This window comes from Amborella trichopoda, chromosome 1, assembly GCF_054954075.1.
Source record: "Amborella trichopoda isolate Santa Cruz 75 chromosome 1, AtrichopodaSantaCruz75HAP2 v2.0, whole genome shotgun sequence".
Taxonomy (NCBI): Eukaryota; Viridiplantae; Streptophyta; class Magnoliopsida; order Amborellales; family Amborellaceae; genus Amborella; species Amborella trichopoda.
This window is the reverse complement of record NC_142336.1, coordinates 45,570,800-45,593,991: the sequence shown is the minus strand read 5'-3', so window position 1 is coordinate 45,593,991 and position 23,192 is coordinate 45,570,800. Positions and strand designations below refer to the sequence as shown.

At 37.3% G+C, this 23,192-nt stretch overlaps 2 protein-coding genes across 4 annotated transcripts in view; both read left to right on the top strand.

Annotated features, from left to right (window-relative positions):
• The window catches only part of LOC18442235 (Apoptosis inhibitory protein 5 (API5)), a 31,372-nt gene extending 20,066 nt beyond the window's left edge, over positions 1-11,306 (top strand). Inside the window, exons 5-16 of one of the 2 annotated variants that reach the window (XM_006852458.4) lie at positions 681-763; positions 869-943; positions 1,188-1,337; positions 3,390-3,455; positions 3,554-3,619; positions 3,778-3,888; positions 4,002-4,091; positions 4,190-4,296; positions 10,062-10,176; positions 10,276-10,341; positions 10,442-10,536; positions 10,617-11,306. In XM_006852458.4, coding sequence (XP_006852520.1) covers positions 681-763; positions 869-943; positions 1,188-1,337; positions 3,390-3,455; positions 3,554-3,619; positions 3,778-3,888; positions 4,002-4,091; positions 4,190-4,296; positions 10,062-10,176; positions 10,276-10,341; positions 10,442-10,536; positions 10,617-10,824 — 1,232 coding nt within the window. In that variant the 3' untranslated portion in view covers positions 10,825-11,306. Of the gene's footprint in view, positions 1-680; positions 764-868; positions 944-1,187; positions 1,338-3,389; positions 3,456-3,553; positions 3,620-3,777; positions 3,889-4,001; positions 4,092-4,189; positions 4,297-6,720; positions 7,061-10,061; positions 10,177-10,275; positions 10,342-10,441; positions 10,537-10,616 lie in introns of those variants that run through there. The other variant, XM_088867870.1, reaches the window with a different exon arrangement.
• Positions 11,307-16,691: 5,385 nt separating this feature from the next.
• LOC18442234 (glutamate receptor 2.7) lies at positions 16,692-22,251 on the top strand. Of its 2 annotated transcripts, none has more exons than XM_006852457.4 (5): positions 16,692-17,070; positions 18,779-20,097; positions 20,242-20,554; positions 20,696-21,096; positions 21,430-22,251. In XM_006852457.4, exons 1-5 carry the CDS (start codon positions 16,791-16,793, stop codon positions 22,030-22,032), a joined length of 2,916 nt encoding a protein of 971 aa, XP_006852519.2. In that variant the 5' UTR covers positions 16,692-16,790; the 3' UTR covers positions 22,033-22,251. The 2 variants fall into 2 exon arrangements, with proteins under 2 accessions (XP_006852519.2, XP_011626277.1); XM_011627975.3 differs by having other exon boundaries at positions 16,750-17,070; positions 20,197-20,554.
• Positions 22,252-23,192: the final 941 nt, after the last annotated feature.

Here is a 23,192-nt window from a genome sequence, read left to right as displayed (position 1 = left end):
CACCATAGCCAAGAAAGCCGCAGGAGGATACAGTGAGGCTGTTTGAATAACGGAAATACCACTATAACCACTTTGCCCCAGATTCACTATGGAGTAGCCATCGACGTTGAGTTTGATCACACCATGTGGTGGGGTACCAAGCGGATAATCTAGAGATTTTTAGTGGAACATGATGATGCCTTCCCAGTGCAAGGTGAAGTCTGTCGTGGAAAGGATTTCAGTGGTCCGTAGTTGGAAGCCCAAGAGTCTCTTACCATTGTTGCTTTTTACTTCTTCCCTCCCCTCAACCCTGAGTGGACATGGATATTTTTAATTCAATTAATCATTTGTGAGCATTTGTGTATGAGCCCTCATAATGAACGCTTGAATATCTTCACGTCTAGGTTTACCTGAAGATGAAGAGTGATATATATTTGATAATCTGCGGTTCCTCAACCTTGAAAAGAAATATTTTCGCTTTTCTATTCTTATGTTTTATTAGAAGTGTCCCTTAAGCTTCAGCTTTAGCAGTAGACATATTGTTTTGATCGAGGGAGGTCAACGGTTCGAACCCTCAAAGTTTGTCCCAGACAAACCCAAACAAGCTAACTTAACCCTTTTTTTGTATATCATTATAGTTGAATAGAAAGCAATATTTTATGTTTTCCTTGCTTGACTTTTGGAAAAACTTTTGTTTGCAGAATCGTTAACAGCATTATTTGCACATATTGTGAGTAATGAAGAACAATTACGTGAGAAGGTTCTCAATTTTATCAAGGACAAGGTGAGTAATGTTTGCTGTCGTACATTTTATCTTTTTTGACAGGGTTGCTCTTTTTCATTTTTTTTGACTTTAAGCTAATTGATTTGATTTCTTTTGTTATGGCAGGTGTTTCCCCTCAAATCTGAGCTATTGAAGCCTCAGGAAGAGATGGAGAGACATATTACTGATTTAGTTAAGAAAGTAGGTTTCTATCCATTACATGGAATCATGGCCATTTGCTTTGTTGTTGTAATCTATTATATTCTTTTGGTTTTTTCTTTGTATTGAAACTCTGTTTTTCTCATTAATATTCTTAGTCATTTGCTCTAAAAAATTTAAATAATCCCTCCGTTGTTGATCAGAAATCTAATTTCTTATCATTTAAAGCATTTTTTGTTTTCTTTTTTGTGCTATGGTATTGAATTGAACAGTCGTACTGTTTCAGAGTTTGCAAGATGTAACTGGCGACGAGTTTGGAATGTTTATGGATTTCTTAAAGAGTTTGAGCATATTTGGGGAGAAGGCTGGTCCAGAAAGTGTTCAAGAGCTAATTGAGATTGTTGAAGGGCAAGCTGATCTAGATGCACAATTTGATGTTAGTATTGTATTCAACCCATAGGCATATTAAAACGCAGACAGTTTTGTTCATCTTCAAGTTGATAGGGTAGTTTTGCCACACATGTTTGCAATATTTCCATGTAAAATCATTGTTGTACTTTACCTATCTTATATTGCTACCCACTGCTAGTGGCAGGTTTGGCAAAATTGTCCCAAAGAATAATACCTCTAATTTTACTGTTGATTAGTAAAAATTATAGTTTGCATTACGTTAGATCATTGCCAACTTTATATCTACTGTGAGGTCTTGTTGTTACCAAGTTGTGATTTTGATTCCGTATCTCTTGGTGTATTGGCTTCTTAGACAACTTAACATCGATTGCGATATTCCTATCAGAAGGATGTTACCAAAGTTGGCAGCAATAGGTCATTCTGCGTAAATAAAGTACCAGAAAATGATTGTATTTTCTTTTGAGTTTAATCTTTTAATCAATTTTTTCTGGTCGGAGTTGATTATTTTACAGTCTAGAAATGGTTATCCATTTTTGGATTATCTTATTTATTATTTATTTCAATTGATGTGTATATTGGTAACTGTATGTTGGCATAACTTCTCTTCCTACCTGCATGAAGAATTCACTTAAAACTTACGTCGATCCTGTTGGTTTTATGCTCCACTCAATTTGAGATGGTGTTCTTTCATGTTATCCATTGGAAAAAAAAGTTGTCATGTTGCTTCAATTTCATTTCTTTCTGATAAACATGATTATGGGTATTTCATCATTATATATCCATATCATCTCTTCAGTGCACTTCTTGGAGGTGTTCCTATATTCTTGTTGTATGTTGTTGAGTGCTACGAATATTAAAATGGCAATTGGTTGAGCAATCTTGTAGTCTTTGTGTAATGCTTTCATTCATTATCATACTATGTTTGAATTATTCAATGGCCATAATGTTGGTCACTGATATCATGCCATGGAAATGATTCCTGACATTGATCTGGTGCTCTGTACTAATTAGTATTGTGCGTCTAATACATGCTTTACTGAACATAAGGAGTGTTATGTGGCTTTGTCTTTCTGCAATATTGCTTTCCAATCAATATCATGGTTGAGAATTTCTTGCTAATTCTTTCAACCTCTGGCAAAGAAGCCAATTAAAACAGAGGTAAGTTTATGGGCAAATAACACCAAAGTAAAATATAACATGAATCAAATTGCATCATGGATACTTTTGAAACGTGGAGATGTACAGCACTACAAAGAAATGGACCTGTTACAAATGAAATATCACGATAGAAACATATGGAAGCATATGTGGCCTTCGAATAGTGGCATGTGGAAACCGGTTTTGGTGCTTAAAATGGAAAAGGGAAAACATTTTGCATTCTATGAATTATGAGAAATTGGCATTAATGCCAGACACTTACTGGACTGAGGCTGATGGTATCTGACATGCGTGTTGCCATATCATATACATCCATGTTGCTTCGACCCATCAACATCAAATTTTTTTGGTTAAGAGTTGCCTATCTTATACATGTGCTTTACGGATGACAAAAACCAATTGGTCAACTTGTGTCATCCAGTTGGCAAGTTTTATGGTAAAACTTGGATGCATCCTAGTTTTTTGTGACAAAGTTTCTTATGCTATTTTCACGTATAATTGGTATTTTTCAACGTGGTAAGAATGTGGTTTGACTAAATGACAAGCTGGGTTTGACTCATTAAATTTACCCTTTGCCTTTTTTGTTTTCTTTTGCTTAATTATTCACAAACAATGAAATACTCAGCTGATTTTTTTCAAGTTGGCTTACTTGCTTGATGAGTCAACTGTTTTGGTTGTGACCAAGTCAGTCATCGAGTACGGGTTTTTGAACACCGCCAGATACTTGTGTTCTTGATAACATGAATTATGATCTTTTAGGTCATTACTAAGTGAATTGCTTCATGATATTCTTGCACCCACGTATGTCATAATAAGTGCTTTTTACTTTTGTCCTAATTAGTGCCCCAGATACTTCATTGACCTCCAAAATGCAGCCGATTATTCAATTTTTATAATGGAAGGGTCCTTGTTGCTTCAGGTGTCAGATATTGATCATGTCGAGAGGTTGATGGCATGTCTGAACATGGCTCTTCCCTTTTTCATGGTAAGCATTGATTTCAACCTTAAGTGCTTTGTTATATCATAACATTTGTAAGTTCGACATATTTGTTGACATCCGACAGCGTGTTCTGTTTTCATCAGCGGGGTGCATCCAATAGCAAATTTCTGAACTACTTGAACAAACATATTCTGCCTGTTTTTGACAAGGTAATTTCCACTTTCCTTTTCATGGCAATGATATGATATAAATGCAAATATAGACCTAATTCTTCAGTGTTTCAATACTAAATTATGAAAAGTGAGTTGGGAATGAATTTTCTGACTTTCATTGGTGATGAACTTGTTTGTTGCCTTTCATCATTCAGCTTCCTAAAGAACGACAATATGATCTGCTGAAGAACCTCTCCGAAAGCTCACCCTATACAACGCCACAGGACTCACGCAATCTTCTCCCATCTGTTCTTAATTTGCTTAAGGTATTTGTGTTTCTCATATAAGGTCTTGAGCTCATTTAGATAGATGGGTACTTTTGCTTGCTGCTAATCTTTATTATTTCTATACTGAGAGTTGAACATGATATTTTGTCTAGATATATATGCCTCGCAGAAAATCTGCTGAAGAGACAAACTTGGCTTATGTTGAGTGCTTGCTATACACCTTCCACCATTTGGCCCACAAGGTTTTCCATTAATGTTCTGGTTCCTTTCACTGCACTTTGTTGTTTCTTTGCTGCACCCAATTACACTTGACCATTACCGAGTGATGTATTTAATGCAGACACCAAATTCAACAAACAGTCTTTGTGGATACAAGATAGTTACGGGGCAGCCATCTGATAGACTTGGGGAAGATTTTTCAGAAAACCACAAGGACTTCATTGAGAGGTAAGAAATGCTATGAATCCATAATCGTTCATTATTTTTTCATAAGTGGATACTGCCTTTTAAACATGCTATAAAGGGAAAAACCCTTTTGTGTTTCATCATGAAGGGGAATCATCCTGTAGAATTCATGCCTACTTTATTGTTCTAGCTGGACCTTACGAGCCCTTGAATCCTGTCTGTTGAAAATGGATGGCTCAGACATGTAATAATAGGCTTCAGTAAGGAGATGCATCAGGCTTGTCGTGCATTCTTTTGCGGGCTGATATGTGGCTTCTATATCTCGTTAAATGTCTGAAATCGTTGCCAAATGGTGAAAGAAAAGGCAAACAGAGAGTCAGAAATATTTTTTTTTTTTAATAAATACTGTTGGGGCCTTTAATAGGGTGACAATGGGCCAGCCCGGCTGCCTGATCTGCCCGATCCTAAAGAAGTAGGACATGGCCCACAAACTATGGCCTGAGGGCCGAGCTAGGGCCAATTATGGCCCGGTTCAGTCTGGCGCAGCCCTCTTTTTTTCTTCTTTTTATTTTATTTTCTTCATTTGTTTTTGGCCTGGCCTGGCTCAGCCCAGGCTGGGCCCTTTGCCACCCTTAGCCTTTAAGTTGCTAAGATCTCCTATTGGAGGCTTGGGGGCATGCCTCTGCCAACTCATATTCCCTAGGCATTTCATATTTGTACGCTCCCCCTTCTCTGCTCAGAAAATTGGTTGTTTCGTTCTAAGACACTTGGAACTCAATTTACTCCTCTAGATGATTTATAGACAATCCTAGGCCATGGGCCCCTCGAAAATGCTGGTTATTTGCATTATCCAAAAATTTTTGCTAGATATATTTATCTTCATGGAAAATGTTTCATTTTATTTTTCTTCTTTTAGTTCTCGAGATATTTTCTTGAAGTAAATTATGCAAAGTTCATGTTTCTCAGTTAATGCTTGGTAAAAACTGGTCGGCCGGCCCCACTGTCGTCTGCCCTGCTTCTCACATGCGTGTGTGCATGTGTGACCCTGGTTCCTGCGGTGTGTGCGTGGACAAGGTGTGCAGTGCGGTGCGTCCGGATGAGTTGAGTGGGATTCGGACGCGTCCGGATGATCTCTTAGATCCCGGCTTAGAATTGCCATGGAATGCCCTCTGACATCTGTCGGCAGACGTGGTTTGATTCCACTCCCTCACACTTCTCACTGTGTCGGTCTATGTGCTTGTCACGGTTTGGTTCGGGTTGGCTTGGTTCGGATAGGGTGTGGTTTGGGTCGGTTCAGTTTGGGTTAAATGTGGCAAATAGGCTGAGGCGAGGGGGACGTGTGGGTTAAAGTGGGTTGGATGGGCTAAGATGCCTAAAGCTAGGTGATGGATCGGCTCGGTTTAGGAGTAGGTAAGTGGGTATGGAGAGAGTCGACCTGAATCCAACAGAATTCTTGTTGTGCCTCCCATGGGGGAGGGGGGGGGGTTTGACGACATGAGAAAGCTGCTCGGCAGTTATCTGAAGCACCCCGGAGGAATCCGTAGTTGGGGTCCACAGGTCTAAGCCCATCCAGGCACCGTTTTGAAAGAGCCTCCTTAAAGGCTAGCCTAGGCTAAGTGGGTTGCGTGAGTATAGGCAGTAGACTATGTTGCATGGTAGGGAGTAGGGTAAAGTGTGGTGTATGGAGTATGGTGGACATTGACTTGGGACTATGGTATGGGGTTGACTAGGGAGTATGGTGGGTGTGGACTAAGGTGTGGTGTATGGTTAGGTATAGGGTATGGTGTAGGTTAGGATGGAGAGTGTGGAGTAGGATGGGGTATGGGGGTATGATTAGGATAAGGGAATGTGGTTTGGTTAGGGTTTAGGCATTGGTTAAGTGTAGAGACATAACCAAGGTGGGTTGGGGTTAGGTTAAACTAACTAAGGTGACTAACCTAAGGTTAAATCTAGGGGTAAGAACTCTTTTGGAAAAAAAATTTCTCGCTCCTTTCTCAAAGGTGTTAGAATTTCATTAATCACAATGCAAAGAGAGCCCTCTTAGTTGCATGGGTAGTGGGGGTAGTGGGGATTATATAGAGCTCCCTTTTGAATAAGGGTGGATACTCAAAACCCTAGAGAAATGAGTAAAAAAAATTATAAAAAATACAACCAAAATTCGTATAAATAGAAAATTGACCAAAAAGGACATGCATAATGTCCAAAATTGCCAATTAGGTCCCTCACAAAGGGCCTCTTCCCATCCACATGGTATAAGCCCTTGGTTTTGGCTTCTCCAGCTCCGAGATGGACGATCTATCATAGGAAAAACGTAGATCGTCTTGCTACGATCATTTTGATATATGATTTGCAAGAAACCATAAGCATTTGATGAAGTTCTTGATGGTTTTGAGTTTCATGGTTTTCATGCAAACCTTTATTTGTGTTTTTCGATCGATTACTCCAAATATGCCAAGTTTATTGCAGGTCTTTTGGTGGTAAATCGAAGGGGAACCCAACACAATCATTTTGCATCAAGAATCGTGCGAAAAGACCTCTGATCGACCAAGTTATGATTCTGGCAAGTCGTTAAAAAACCAAATTTGTGCTACATCTGAAGTTGTACCCACTTTCAAGCATTGGATGGGCATCGATCTCAATCCCGATCGTGACTTTTTTATGTCAAATCGAAGATAATCGAGTCATGATTGAAGTATACTAAATTCGAGCTTGATTTGATGGTTGGATGTTGAGTATGATTGAAAGTATGCAAAGAGACAATGCAAGCTGTTTTTTGCATGAACTCTAAAACTTACGGACTTCTCTCTAAGATTTCTTCCGATCCGGTTAACGATCATGTGTGAGGCCTAAACCAAAAGACCATGTTCATCGAGGAGCACGACATATCCAAATTTCAGCTCGAAGGGCACAAAATTTGTCCATTTTTTAGGAAGTGTTGCAGGATTTTACTATATTTGAAAACTGGTTCAAGCTGTGAAATCCTTAATAATATAGGAACAACTCACTTTTGAAAATAGGGCCTAGAAAGGCCCGGCCCATTTGGCTTAAAATTCCGGGGTTAGGGGTTTTTTAGCCTTCTGAACTCATATTGACATTCCTAAGGCCATCTGAGAACAATTTCTAGGAGTTTTACTGAATTGTTCATCCCTACACCTGTGGAGTACTGTACTCCTTGACCTTACTTTCCTCATTTGATGTCATTGCCACGTCCGATTGGACTGAAATTTGGGGATATCCTTGGGGTATTGGGGCCCACTCTGGTGCTCTTTCTAGGGCCGAGATGATATCATACATGGACTCCTCAAAATATGGGCTTTATTATGCTTGTGCTTCCATGGCTTTTCAGACATACTTGATGTCCAAGAGCCACAGCTGCAACCATCTCCTCTATTATTTGCATGGGGAATGGATGCGTCAAAAATGCGTACAAACAAACACGACTAGATTTGTAGTCATCCTCCTATATTTGAAGGTATATCTGCCTAGTTAAGCGAGGACTAAATCAGTGGACTTCGCATATGTGGCTATGCCTTTCTTGTCTTTGATGGACCATAGTGTAATCCAGTGTTTAAAAAAGCCGATTGGTGACCCAAATCGGTGAATCGGCAGATCAGTTTGAAGAATTGGCAATTTTTTTTTCCAATTTTTTTTCAAAAAATCATTATAAATCTCTAAACATAGTGTTCCTAGTTTCTAAAAGAAATTTGGAGTGGTGCATTATGTACTTCCATTACTTTATAAAAATAAGTGAATATCAAGACATTATTTTCCTATCTGGATGTATGTATAATTATTAATTATAATATAATATTATAATATTGCATCAAAATAATTTAAAAAAATTAAAAACAACTTCTATATTATAGGATTAAAAATAATAATTTTCCATATAAGGTGAAATTAGAATCACATCAAAGTATAAATATTTATTAATTCGCTTTATTCATCCAAAATTATCACAACCTAACTAACTAGAATATTATATAATGAAATTGAAATTGTTGATTTATATATTATAATGATTTTATTATAGAAATAAGATCAAATCTAAAATGTTTTATAATATCATCTAACTTAAAAAATCTTATTTACAACTATAAGAAAAATAGTACATTACATAATTTATAATGTAATCAATTAATAAATAAAATACAAGATTTGGTTATCAATGTATAATTATTAATTATAATATTATAATAAATGTGATTAAAATAAAATGCTTCCGTATCATATGATTAAAAATAAAAATAAAACCACCAATAAAATTTAATGTTATGATATTAAAAAAATTAAAAAAAAAAATTACCCAAAAAATGAAAAATAAAGATATCAAAATTCAAAAAATAAAATAAAATGCCTAAAGGCAACATGCATGGTAGCTACAAATATAAATATATATATATATATATATATATATATATATATATATATATATATATATATATATAAATAAATAAATAAATAAAACCTACCGAAAAAACCATTTTACTAATAAACAACAAAAACTTTTATATGGCAGTTTTTTAATTTGGCATGTTAATTAATTCATTTAATTAAAAAAATGTGTTGATGAGGCTCATTTAGTATGACACACTAATTTGGAAACATGACATGCTAAGATTTATAAATTAATTCACACTCATTAATATGACACACTAAGGTTCATAAATTAAATGACAAACTCATTTAATATGGTGGCATGCTAAGGCTTCAATGTCGCGCTAAAGTTATATGATGCTCATTTAAGATGCACACTAAGGTTTATCAAATGACGCTCAAGATGCACGCTAATTTAATAAGCTAAGCCAAATGACTGGCCCACTCAATGAAAGGAACAAAAAGTAGTCCCACATCGAAAATATTGGGAAGGTTAAGCTAGTATAAAATGAAGGTTACTAGATTAGTTTGCGTGAGCTTGATGCGTGGAGGATGCTGCATTGATGAGCTCGTGCGTGATTAATGTGCAGCACGCGTTAAGTAGCTCACGTGTGATCAGAAACCCTTTTTTGATAGGAATCGGTGATGTGTCTGCATCATGATGTCATAAATTAGAGTCGTGACATCATCAATTTGATTTCCATACAAATCGTCCGGGTCCCGTTTTATTAGCAGATCTGGAACGGTGTCACCGATACCCGATCCTGATCGCCCAATTCTGGATCGGGTTAGCGCTTTTTTAAACATTGGTGTAATCTGTAATTAAAATATTCTCCAGCCATGGCATCTCCAGGCAATCGACTGATGCAAACAGGCATTTTATGTCAATGCTTTATAAGCTTTTGTTATCTTCCCTGGGAACTTAATTAATTTTGTCCCTTAAGTTTGCTGGCTTGCTTAATTTTATAACGAAGCTACTTCTTAACGACTCCAGAAAAATACTTTTCTAGATTCAAAATACCGTCTCATCTGGTAAAGCATTTCAGATTACTGGCAATTTTGCATTATTTTGTGCTGGCAGTGAGCTCTCCATGTTTGCCGATGCTGAAACCACATCACCTTATCATGCAAAAGGCCACTAAAAGGTGGCATTTTGCATTATTCACTAAAAGGGGTCAGGACTCTTTTGTTTTTCTTGTTGTTTGGTGCACTGTAGCCCAGTCTTGCTATTGGATTAAAAGATTACATGATATTTGTTCTGACCCCTAGAAGCGGAAACTAAGCCATAGAAGAAACCCATCTTCCTTACAATCTCTTCTTATCTAGTAGCAATGTTGATTGATATTTTTTCTCCTGCACAGTTTGATGTACTATGACTGCAGCATTGATAGTAATTTCTATATATTCTCTGTATATGGGTGAGACTACAGATTGAATTATCTTGAAGAGCAAGTTAAGGCTACTATGAAGAAATCAACCCAAGGGATGGCTGAACACAACAAAGCCATGGCTGCTGCCAAGACCGAAGATGCGAAAGCTGCTGTTGTGAGTGGAGCATGGGATTTATTAGTGTACTCTATTCTCCATTTAATTTTTTGGATTGTTTCTCATGTATTTGTCCTTCGTCCCTCATCTACTGTGCAGAAATTGAAGAAACAGAAAACTACAACAGAGTTAAGAACCTGCAATAATATTTTGGCAATGGCACAGGTGAGAGCATTTTTCATTGGGCTATGCTTTTCTTGCCCTTGTTTTAGTCCATGGCACAAACAGTCACTAATGAAATTCCACTTCCATTTCCTGCATGCAGCCTTTGCACTCCAAAGTTCCAGCTTTCATCGGAGATAAGAAAATCAACCTTTCATGGAAAGAAGCTATAAAAACAACCACTGCTCCCGCATCTGGGTACACTCTCCCTCTCTCTTTCTCAGGGTCTTTTTGTCTGTCATATATCAACACTCTTATCAGCCAACAAATTTCTGCAGGGGCAAAAGAACAGCAGCCACAGCCATTAATGGTTCTCCAGGTGCGGGTGGGAATCCAAACAAGAAAGGGCGTGGTGATGGGCGAGTGCAGAATCAGCTTATGAACAGGGCATTGTCTGGCTTAACTCATGGCGGTGGCCGAGGTGTTGGTAGCGCTGGCAGGGGAAGGTGGTATGGTGGTAGAGGTCGAGGAAGGGGCTACATTTAGCATCTCCCACCCTTTCATAGGACTGTATTGTACACTTGCATTTACCCAGTAGGCCTGTATTTGCTGGCCTGCTTCATGGCCTAATACCGTTATATATATATATATATATATATATATATATATATATATAGAGAGAGAGAGAGAGAGAGAGAGAGAGAGAGAGAGAGAGTTAATTTGAGCTGACATTTTTTTGATAGGCATGATTGCTTTGGTTATTTCTGTTTTTACCTTTTTATTTCGGTTTGCTTTGAAATGAAGAGACAATGGAGGCAGCGGATCGTGGCGGTGGTTACAGAGAATGTTAAGTAGACATTCTAAGCTAATCTTATGGACACTAGTTCCAAGTTAGCTGTGAACATCTATGAGATTGTAATGCTGATTACAAATCATCCATTGTCGTTGTACGTTTGAACATGATTCAGAGTCAGTTAACAGGATATAAAGAATCTTCTGAAATTGAGAGGGAAATAATTATTTCAAAATGGTATGGTGGTGCGCATTTATCAATTTCTGTCTGGTTGGCCCCATAGTTCAACCTACCCTACCTGTGCACCTTGAAGCTGAGTGTCACATCTGGGCTTCCTAGCAAATAAAAATAGCAATTTTAAGGGCTCAAAGGAAAAAGATCTGTTGGCACTACTGATTCAGTCAATAACTCATTATTTTTGTATCAAGGGACTCATGATAGCAAAAGCAGGCCAACAAAAACCTTACTAAACCGACTCAAGACATCCTGTTTCTGGTACCATCGGGCTACCTTAGTGATGCCTATCAAATGTTTGAGAGTTGTTATTTGAGTACTACACGAGTTGCTCGATGAAAATGTAAGCATCTCACGTGTTTCTTAATGTCTTGCCTGTGGACTAAGTGAGACACATGAACCTCCTTTTGGGGATGGAAAAAATTGGAAATGAAGGGCAAGTCTTGTACGGACTTGGGCTGATTTGGGACATTTAGTTAAGAGCATGTCTGGGGAGCATAGTTTACTTCTATTCCCTTCCTATTTAGGGTGTCTTTTTTTCAATTTGAAATTTTGAGAACCACTGAAGAATTACTTGATGATTATTCTTTAAACAAATTTTGAAATTAGAGTTTTCACAACACTTGGATCTCACAATCTAAACATTGGATGGTCCTTTCCCAATCTTGAAACATTTTTTTCAAGTGTACATATGATAAAATTAGGAAAAAATTTTATTGAGTTCAATCTATGGGTTGATGAGGTTATATCCCCCAAAAATTGGGTTCTAAAACTAGATCTAGCTGGGGTTTACCGAGGGAATAAATTTTTTGGCTTTAGAAAATGTCTTGAGAAGTCTTTGTTCATGACGGGTGCTTTCTGTCTCAATGTACATCCCATCCTTGTGCCAGCAAGGCCTTTGTGGAGGGATCCACATGAGATCAGAGTCAGTCAATGCAAAAGCAGGGGTCCATGAGTAAAGAAGGTTTAATAGCTAGGCTTGACAATGGGACTTGGTGGACCACCAAGACCATGATGTTCGATCCATGATTAGCATGGCTTAAAAGGACCTGTCCAACTCTTGGTACAAGAGGTGTGATGGACCATAAGCCTATGCTAAGCATGTGAATTGGCTGTAACTGTCAGTTATAATCGTATAGCTGTCCTAAAAACGGGATCATGTAATAGCAATAGGCCATGTGAGAGGTGGTAATGTAAATGCTATAGCTTTGTAATGCTCGCTATGTTTAATGACCATGCTCGGTGGGGTAATGACCAATGGAGTTAATTGACTAGACTCTCATCCCCTCCTTAATTTGCCATGTTGACATGCCCTTGATCATAACGCGCACCTTCATTTGTATTGTTGCTGAAAAATGTATGTATGAGGGCATTGTAAATAGGCTAGTTGGTGCTTTGGTGAAAAACTTTTAAATTGTGCACCCGGCTCGAACCCAACTCATTGTCCGTTCCCCTTTAAATCATTTTATTTACCTAATGCATATTATTTATCCAGATTATCCTCACCTTCGTGTTCTTTGGCTCGGCATATTTTTTTCTCTAATGTGAATGAGATAAGGTTCCAAGAAATCTACCATTATTGTGATTTGTAGTTATGGTCTTCTGCAAAAAGGCTTTTGATGTTATGATCCCAGTTCACATGAGCTCTGTATTTTGCGCCAAGTCTCTTTATTTGATCTCTCACTGATTCCATTGAGGATGATTCTTCTTGTCAAACCTCAATTGATTTTGCTAGCCCCAAGTTCCTCCTTCCTTCCCCTTGAAGGATCTTAAGGTTCTAGTGGGTACATGATGTGCCATCTTCATTCTGCATCTCATTACTGCGATCCACAACTCACCCTCATTGAATGTTGCTAGCTTGAATGAGTATGTTCTACACCTCAACATTTTGGAGACTTCGACTGGTTCTTGACCACTGCTCTTTCTTCGTGAGCCCGAGTCCTATAAATAAGTTTGTATGTGATCCAAACTGGCAGCAAGATATAAATAAACTAAACGCCTCATACAAATTCATACAGAGGATCTTGTTCTATCTCCTAGAATGTTTGTAATTGGCTACAGGTAGATCTGCAAAACAAGGACTACATCAGATGGATCTCAGTTAGGCGCAAAATAATTTATTTAAGAGTATGGCATTGATTATGAATAGACATTTTGATGCAAGAAAACTTGAGGGCAGCAAGAAACAAAGCTACACACAAACACAATTCAAAGAAACCTAGGATTTCTTCTCCACACCCTAAACTAGGGTTTCAAGAGCCTAAGCTTTACTCTATTTCAATTTCTAAAAATCATGTGGAATTGGCACTCTCAAGGCTCACACACCTCTTATATACTATAATTTAATTCTCAAAGTACAAAAATCGTCCAAACAAATAATACATTAACCAATATATCCTAACTTAAGTTGCTTTAATAGACAACAATATTGTTGACACTTTACTTGATGAATATCACACTTTATAGCAGGAGAACATCCATCCGATCCTACACATACCGGCCTATTGTTGGAGGTCTTATTTATTTAAACATTTCTCACATTGATATTAATCATACCATCCATACGTGTGTCAATTCATATTTGCTCCCCATTTTCTTCACTATGATATTGTGCTTTGAATCTTATCTTATGTTTAAGGTACTCTATTTTAGGGTTTGTGTTACGACCCTACCCCCTGACCCCTACCGTACTTACCAGAAGGCAACAGAGTGCAAGACCGCGACCAGAGGCACTATATTACCCTCCGATAAGTACGGTAGGGGTCGTGACAGTTAGACCTTGTCTTCTATCTCCACTCCTGAATTTTGGGTTTATTTGGATACAGATTCAATATTGGATTTTTTTGTTTACATGGATGAGTTATTTATCTCATGGAAAAATAAGAAACACAAGGTGTTTGCTCGCTCAAGTGCTGAAGTTGAATACCGGGCTCTTCCACATACTGCAACTCCTTCTTGAAGATATTGGCATTGTTCATTCGGGTTCTACCGTGCTTTTTGTGATAACAAAAGTGCAATTCTGATTGCTCATAATGACATATTCCATCAATGAATAAAACATATTAAAACTGACTGTGCCTTTGTTTGCCATCAATTTCTTTAGGCACTCTTAATCTACCTCTCATTTTTCTGACGATCAAATGGAAAATATTCAAACAAAGTCCCATCCAGCTGCTCCTTTTTATTGCTTATTATTCAAGCTCTAACTGTTCGTATCTTGAGTTTGAGAGGCAGTTGTTATGGAAAGCATATATTATGGATATGGCTGTTATGGAAAATGTATATTATGGACAACGGGGTAAGTGTAATGTCTTGTATTTATGGGAAGCATGGGGATAATAAAAATAGTCATAATATCTTTTTATTCTTGTCAACTATTGCTATACAGATATATATGGTTTGTATGTTCAATTAACACATCAATATAGAGTGTTCTCAGATATACTTGGTATTCTTTCAATACTATAAGTTAGGCAATCCTCTCATTCCTTGTAGTACCTGGAAGAGCCTTTTAAAAGCCTTCCCATATATCTTGATGTGGTTCTCTCTGGCTCGCAACATCAATCCTAAGAGTTGTTGAAATCACACATGCACCAGTGGACCTATTATTTCACACAATCCTCCATTGGGTGTGGTTTATATAAGGCACAATGCTCATTAAACAGGTGCAAAGCAACATGAAGATTCAGTTTGCCATGCTTTTTTTATTTATTTTTTCTTCTTGATTCTTCTATTAACTCCATGTGAATTGCTGAGATCACTTACCTCTTTTATATCTCTATAACAAACTATTGTGCTAAGCCAAAAGATTTATGTTCTCATGGAGCATACTATGCGTTTACTCCCCCAAATAGATACCAATATAGGAATAATTTTAGGAGCCCTAAAATTTGGGGATGTAACCTCTTAAATCCATAGACTAATCTCAATAAAAAAATTATTAAATTGAACTCTCTTTGTACTAGAAAACAAATAATGTCTCAAAAATGAATAGAGAGTGTCCAATTTTGAAGCGCCAGACACAAAACTCAAAATCCAAATTTTTTCTTTTGAAAATAATCATTTAGTGATTCTTCCATGAAGTTCAGACTAAAAAAGAAAAATCCTCCCAAAGTATGTCTTTTTAGTGAGGGAGTAGATGCACAATATTGCTCCCACAGAAGTACAATATATAAACTATTGTGCTAATGGTATATTTTACCTTTTTAAGAAAAGGAAAACGTTTATATAGAGCCCACGTAAACAATTTTATTCGAAGAGGTTGTTTTGATGCCTAAATATTCTCAAACTTATCATCTGGACATCAAGATGCATAAATATGAGAAAAAAATGGAATTCAAGTTTTGAAAATAGTACGTCTTATAAGGCATTTTTTGACCATCAATTTTCAAGATTTTTAAATTTTCTTAGATACGTTCGATCTGCACTAATTTTAAAGCTTTAAATTTTATAATTAAAAATAAAAATATATTTTAATACTATCACAAAGATTTATTGAAACCACATTTTTTGACACTTAGAAGGTGCGTTTTACTTTGATTGTTTAGAGCCTCGGCTCTAGACAAACCGCACCCCAAAAGAAAAAAGTTCTATTCCTAACCCACTTTGACTTTCCTCTCTCTCTTTCTTCATAACTCACTTTTACTCTCTCCTCCCTCTTGGTAGAACTATCCATCGTGCTTTTTTGTGAATGGAGTGATATTTTTTCTTCTTAAGAAAAAATAATAGAAAAGAATAAAAAGCAACGGAGTGATGTTCACGTAAAGGCGACGTAGTCTAACAGCAAAAATACCTTCATGATCAAAGAACCTCCTCAAATTTGGTCAAGTAGACCCTTCAAAGTCAAGACGGAAAATCCCTCGGTCAAATGGACGAATTTTTTTGGTTTTCCCTTATTTAATATTGGGACTTAACATCAACCACAATATACATAGATTGCTTTTTTTTAAAAAAAAAAAAGGAAAATAGTTTTATAGGGCTGCAGTTCTATCAAAACAAGTAAAGCCTCTCCTCAAAACTCACCAAAACTTGCAATTCAAGCATTATAAAATTTTACATCAATCATCTTGCTTGAACATTATGGTTGTGAAAAAAAATAGGATTACAAGGTCTAAAAATAATGCATATTATAACAAATTATCTGGATCGTCCATTCACCTTAAAAATAAGTGCTTATAGATATGCAAGATCTATACCATTTTTTGAGTTTCGAATTTCATTGTCGATGTTGGGAAATGATTTTAGATCTATCATGGAGATTTCTATTGCCGAAAGTGCTCTCCAGACAAGGATTTGAGGAGGGTTTATTTTGTTTTAATAAGGCCTAGGCTTTAAAGAAACCTCAATCAATATCAATGACAATAAACAACAAATACTTCATGAAAATGTGGTTGAACTAGTCCACACGGCTCAATAATTGCTAAAGCATATAAAGCTGCATTTGCCTTCCCTCAAAAACCAAACTTTATGGCTTGCCCTAGCCACAATGGTTCAAACCATGCCATTTGTGTCCCTTCTTTTCGTTTGTTCCCTTCTTCTTATTCCTCATCTTTTTGGGTTCGTCATGGCTCAAAACCAAAAGCCAGACACAGGAAGAGGTGGGAGTATTGGGGTCATCTTGGATTTGGGCTCAAGAGTTGGAAAGGAGATGAAAACTGCCATGGAAATGGCAGTAGAAGATTTGCAGAGGTCAAAGTCTTCATCAGTCCAATTGCTTGTGCAAATGAGGGACAGTCATGGAGATCCTCTTCAAGCCGGTTCTCAAGGTTGGTGCCAACCACTTCATTTATGTCAAATCAAGTTGGACACACCATTAGAGTAGCTTAAAAAAAGGAAAAAGAAATTTTATTGGAAAAAAAAAAGAGGAAAAAGAAAGTAATTTTTTTCTTAGCAGGAAGTTCTTTGGTTTTTTATCCAAGCAAAACAATAAATTGAGTAATTTACACCTATATCCTACTAAAGTCCTGTTATTTAAACAATATGTATATTTTTGCGTCACCATATTTATATACCAAATTAAAAAAAAATGACAGTTTTGCCTCTACTTCGAACTTTGAGAATCTAAAGTCTGCAAGGAGGCCAAAGTGTACTTTGAAATTTGCAACCCCCAAGTATTTTAGTTTAGCAAATACTTCAGAACTCGAAAATCTGAAGTATTTTAGCCGGACAAATATTTTAGAATTTTTAAAATTTGTACAATTTCAAGTTCTGCAGTATTTACTCAACCAAAATAAATCATATTTTCAAATTCGAAAGTTTTCACAGGCCTCTTTGCGGGTGTCACTGGTTGGATGTCTATAAATTTTAAACTTCGGAATCTCAAAACCCGAAATAGGGGCAATATCATCATTTTTTAAAATTGTGAACAACTTGTGTAGATACATAATAACATAAAAATTTTAATATTTTTTTAAATAACGTTATTTTAGGAGGACATATGCATAAATTACTCTAATAAATTCACCCGTCCAAAATGGGATTGCATTGTCATGTCTCATGATACACCTCAGAGGAGTTGATGGGATTGCCCATTGCATTGCCATGTCTTTTGTTTCTCCCTGATTCACCTATAAGAACCAACCCGTACCAAGTCGTAAAAAAGAATTATGGAACCTCAGTGTTCTCAAGGTCACCATGCTGCCATTGCAGTTGCTCCAAAATAATATGTATTTTAGCTTTCATATTCCAATTTATAAAAATACATGTCCTGTTTGAATTTCAATTTAAAAAAACGTGTTTAGAAAATTTTAAGTTTTGTTAGCAAGGAAAAAAACCCAGATTTGAAAAATATCATTTAACTTTTAGTAAGTGTGAAAAATATTTTCATGAAAGTATTTTTACACGAAAGAACTCTTCTATATGATTCGTGTGAAAGTCTTTATACTAATTGACTGTGAATTGATGTGAAAATTGCGCTACGATCAATTAGTATCAAAAACTCCAATATCTAATTGTACAGAGAATTCTTTGATGTGAAAATACTTTTTTCATATATACAAACCCAAAATCCTCTTACAAAATCGCTGAGAAGTCAAAATATTGCTATTAAGGGTTAACAAAAAAGAGTCAATAAGAGGCATCGATAAAATATTTTATATTAATTGCAATCCGATTTCCCAAAACTTGTTACTCTCGGTAAAAGTCGCTCTCGAGTTGGATAGGGGGATCTTAAAATCGATCGTGAAAGCAACATTAGTTTTTTTTGTGATTATTAAATGGACACGGTTTTTGTGCGGCCAGCCCGTATATTGTAGAAATGTAGGCTTGGCTTAAATATATTTTTTAAATTTAATTTGATCCGAGAATACATAATTTTTAACATGGAGAACATGAATATGAGAATAAAATTAAAATTAAAAAATTAAAAATAATAATTATATTAAAAAAACATTTAAACCGTTGGTTACCCTTGTTTTTAGATGAACCATTTGCATCTAGATGCTTTGACAGCATATAATGTGGACTTTTCTCCAGCCATCGATCTCTTCACCGACGAGATCATAGCCCTTGTTGCCGTGCCCACGTGGCCAGAAGCCGCTTTCGTTGCTCAACTCGCCACAAGATCACAAATACCCCTCGTATCCCTCTCCGCTCCCGCACCGGGCCCACCAAGCTATCCTTTCGTCCTCCACGTGTCAAACAACTATTTGCTGGAGATGCAGGCCATAGCGGCCATGATCGCCTCCTATGGCTGGAGGCGAGTCAACTTCATCTACGACCTGCACTCGGGCGATGTAATACTCGCCTCACTAACTGAAGCACTCACAGCCGTCGGATCTGAGATCGATCAACGTTCTGTCTTTCCGGAATTGAAGTCGCTATCCGAGTCACCAGAAAACGACATCAAAGAAGAGCTCCAAAGACTGAAGGCGAGTCAAACGCGAGTCTTCGTGGTCCATACCGCTTCTATGGCCTTGGGCAGTCTCATTTTCCGTGAGGCAAAGAAAATGGGGATGATGGAGCAGGGATATGTGTGGATTGTCACTGATTCTCTCTCCTCTCTCCTCGAATCCATGAATTCTTCTACAATTTCTTCAATGCAAGGGGTTCTTGGAGTCCGATCGTTCTTCTCTGAAACTCATGAAACTAGAGCTTTCTCTTTGCGGTTTCAAAGGCGGTTCTTGATGGAGTATCCAGAGGAAGAGTGTGGAAAACCTAGCATCCATGGGTTGAGAGCTTACGATACAATCAAGCTTCTAGCTCAATCAATGCAGAAGAGCACAGAAACTCGAAGAAATCATGGGTCTACCTTATCTCCCAAATATGAGACACAGACTATTTGGAATCTTACCATTTTTGAAGAGGGGCCAACATTGTTAGCAGAGATTATATCTACTGAGTCAAGAGGGCTAAGTGGGGAGATTATGTTCAGGAACACAGAGGTTCAGGGTTTAGGGGTTGTTGAAATTGTGAATGTGTTTGGAAAAAGTTACATAGAGAAGGGGTTTTGGAGGCCTGAGCTTGGGTTCTGGAGAGATGGAGAGCGCAACAGTAGCTCAATGCATGTCTTAGGGCAGGTGACTTTTCCTGGTCCCTCGTATGTTACTCCAAAGGGCTGGGCGGAGCCTAGTGATGGAAAGAAGATGAGGATTGGGGTGCCAATAAAAAAGGGGTTTAAGCAATTTGTTGAGATAAAACACTATAACGCGAGCAGTAGGAACGAGACAGAGGTGATTGGGTTCGCAATCGACGTTTTCGAGGAGGTTGTTAAGAGATTGCCGTATGCCTTACCCTATGAGTTTGTGCCCTTCAATGGATCCTACGACGAACTAGTGGACCAGGTGTACGTCAAGGTGAGGGACTACTAAGTATTTCTCTTCTTCTTTCATCATCCCAGCTTTATCCAAACTGTTTTTCTCTTTCATATGCTTGATTAATTTTCATCATCCCAGCTTTATCCAAATTGTGTTTGGTTATTTGGTCTTATGATGATGAAGGACATTGATGCGGCGGTGGGAGACATCACGATTCTTATGAATCGTTCGGAGTATGTGGATTTCTCGCAACCATTTGCAGAATCAGGGATATCGATGTTGGTGAAATTGAAACCCAACAACTCAAAAAAGGCATGGATGTTTATGAGACCCTTCACAAAAAATATGTGGCTGGTCACAGGGGCCATCTTTATATACACGGGAATCGCGGTATGGTTCCTGGAACACAAGGTTAATCCCGACTTCAGAGGCCCCTTTAAAAAACAAATGGCTACCTTGCTCTGGTTTTCCTTCTCCACCCTCTTCTTTGCACACAGTAAGTCAGAGGGAAATCGTTATGCTACTAATCTTATATATGCCTGTGTATATATCCCCATAGTAATCAATGCAAGCGTTTATTAGACCGACCTGTAATCATGTTTAACTTTAATCCCATTGTGAACTATTCTTTGGACAGGAGAGAGGCTGAGGAGTAATTACGCAAGGGTAGTGTTGATAGTATGGCTGTTTGTGGTGTTGATATTAACCTCGAGCTACACTGCCAGCCTCAGCTCCATGCTCACTGTTCAAAAACTCGAGCCTGCAGTCACAAGCAAACAACAATTGTTGAGAAGTGGAGCCTCGGTGGGGTGCGAAAGAGACTCCTTCGTCTCCAGTTATATGAAAGAGGTGCTCCAATTCGACCAACACAACATAAAACCATATCAATGGGAAGACGAATTTTCTCAAACCTTGTCAAATGAGACCATAATGGCTGCCTTTCTTGAAGTCCCATACCTCAGGCTTCTTCTATCCGAGAAGAATTGCAAGGGCTTCACCACGGTTGGGCCAACTTACAAAACCGGGGGGTTCGGCTTCGTAAGTCCTGCTTCTTTAACCTAGTCTTTGTCTCGAATTTTCCATTTTGATTGATACTATATAACACCATGGTATAATTGGTGATGCATAATAATTACATGGTTATGTATCAAAGCAGTCGTCCACAGCCAAAGGATGGATGTTAGGCTATATGTTCTATCACTCAATCTTAGGAGGTGTTTAACTTGGTTGTTGTTTGTGTTCATTCCATAACACGACACATACACACCTTAAGATAGCATGCGTAAAATCTAGGAAACAATTTGGGTGTAAAATAATATCATGCTACCTTTTACATGACATTAAACCCGTTGCGCTTATTGAATTTTTCAGGTGTTTCCCCGTGGTTCTCCTTTGGTAGCAGACATATCGAAAGGGATTCTAGAGATATCAGAGAGTGGAGAGATGTTGCGGTTAGAAAACAAGTGGCTCCCAATGACCCAATGTTCATCTTCATCAACAAACATTAAGAACGAAGACAGGCTCAGTCTCGCAAGCTTTTGGGGCCTTTTCCTCATCACTGGAGGCATATCCACATTTATTCTTCTCTCATTTCATATGCATAGATATCTCATGGGTAAAACAGATGAAGGGGCAAGGGAAAGGAACCTCTGGAAACATATATTGATGGTTGCGCGACATTTGGATGCACAACATGGAAAGGTGATGGTAATGGAATTGACTCAAGGGGGCACCTCCGATTTAGAAGCTAATGAAGATGCTAGGACACATGCCAATACTTCTAATAGATCAGACAGTGGAAATTTAGAAGCTAATGAAGATGCTAGGACACATGACAATATTTCTAATAGATCTGACAGTGGAAATTTAGAAGCTAATGAAGATGCTAGAACACAAGACAACATTTCAAATAGCTCATACAGTGGAAATCTCGCAAACCACCCTGTTGTGCCACCAAGTTCGCCTGTTAATTGATGATGTACTATTTGTTTTGCTAACCAGTGGGGGGGGGATTCTTCATAGATATAATGTAAATGACTTTTCTTAGCTAGAAAGGCATTAAGATGCGGAAGACTTTCATAGATAGAAGTGTCATATTACTGTATATGAGTTGTACACCATGCCTCTCGTAACAATTTGTTTTTACCTACAATACTGAAAGAACCACCAAAAGGTTTACGATTTTTCTACCAATATTCCTTCTCTCTCTAATTTTATATTTCCCTCAAAAGTTTTTATGGTTTCGGAGCCTCCCTTTCCTCCAAGCTGATTACAGCCCATCCATTCTCCACTTCTTTGTTTAAATGGTGTGATTCTCTCCTCATTTTGTATCTATTCTTTTCTATAAATAAGTTTACGCTTTTGAGAATATATTCGTCTTGATGTCAAACCAATTCAAAAGACTGGCACCAATCCGGGGCAACCGCTCTTATATTTTGCTATGAAAAGTATTTGGTGTTATTTCAAAATAATATTTTTTAAAGGGTGCAGTTGGCATACGGATGCATCGTAGCTGTAGAGGTACGGTGCACCTTCAAATTTTGTCATGATATATATTTTTAATGTTAAATGTTCTTAGGACTATCTCAAAATCTATTTTAATATCTAATTATAAAATTTTAAATTTTAAAAATGGTTAAAATCAAGTAGATCTATAAACATATGAAAATCTTAAAAATGGACAGTGTAGATAATATGTGGTAAAATACACTATTTCTGAGACTTAAAATCTTTTTATTAAAATCTTTTTATTTTTCATGGTCATACATCTTGATGTCGAGATTATCAGGGTCTTTCAACATTAAAACTACCTTTTCCGATGGATTTTTGAGGTGCATCAGTAGTTCTACATTATAAGGTTGCATCGTTATATAAACTTTTTCCTTTTTAAAATTATAGTGTACTTTGAAAGTGTATTTTTGTTTTTTAATTGTTTTTTTCAAATGTTAACAATTACTTTCATTAATTTAAAAGGAGCAAAGTTCCATAAGTATGATAAGTAAAAGAGAAAGTAGAGAAATACATAGGTAGATCCTCCAATAAAGATGATCGACTGCAAATAGCAAACACTTCCTAACCCTGGTCTTGAAAGGATCCTACACCCCCAACTGCAAATCAACCCCAACTAAGCCTCA

Coding starts and splice junctions, on each gene's coding strand:
- LOC18442234 (XM_011627975.3), top strand. CDS start 16,791: ATGGTTCAAACCATGCCATTTGTGTCCCTTCTTTTCGTTTGTTCCCTT. Junction 17,071..18,778: donor TCTTCAAGCCGGTTCTCAAG/GTTGGTGCCAAC, acceptor ACTTTTCTCCAG/CCATCGATCTCTTCACCGAC. Junction 21,097..21,429: donor AAACCGGGGGGTTCGGCTTC/GTAAGTCCTGCT, acceptor TGAATTTTTCAG/GTGTTTCCCCGTGGTTCTCC.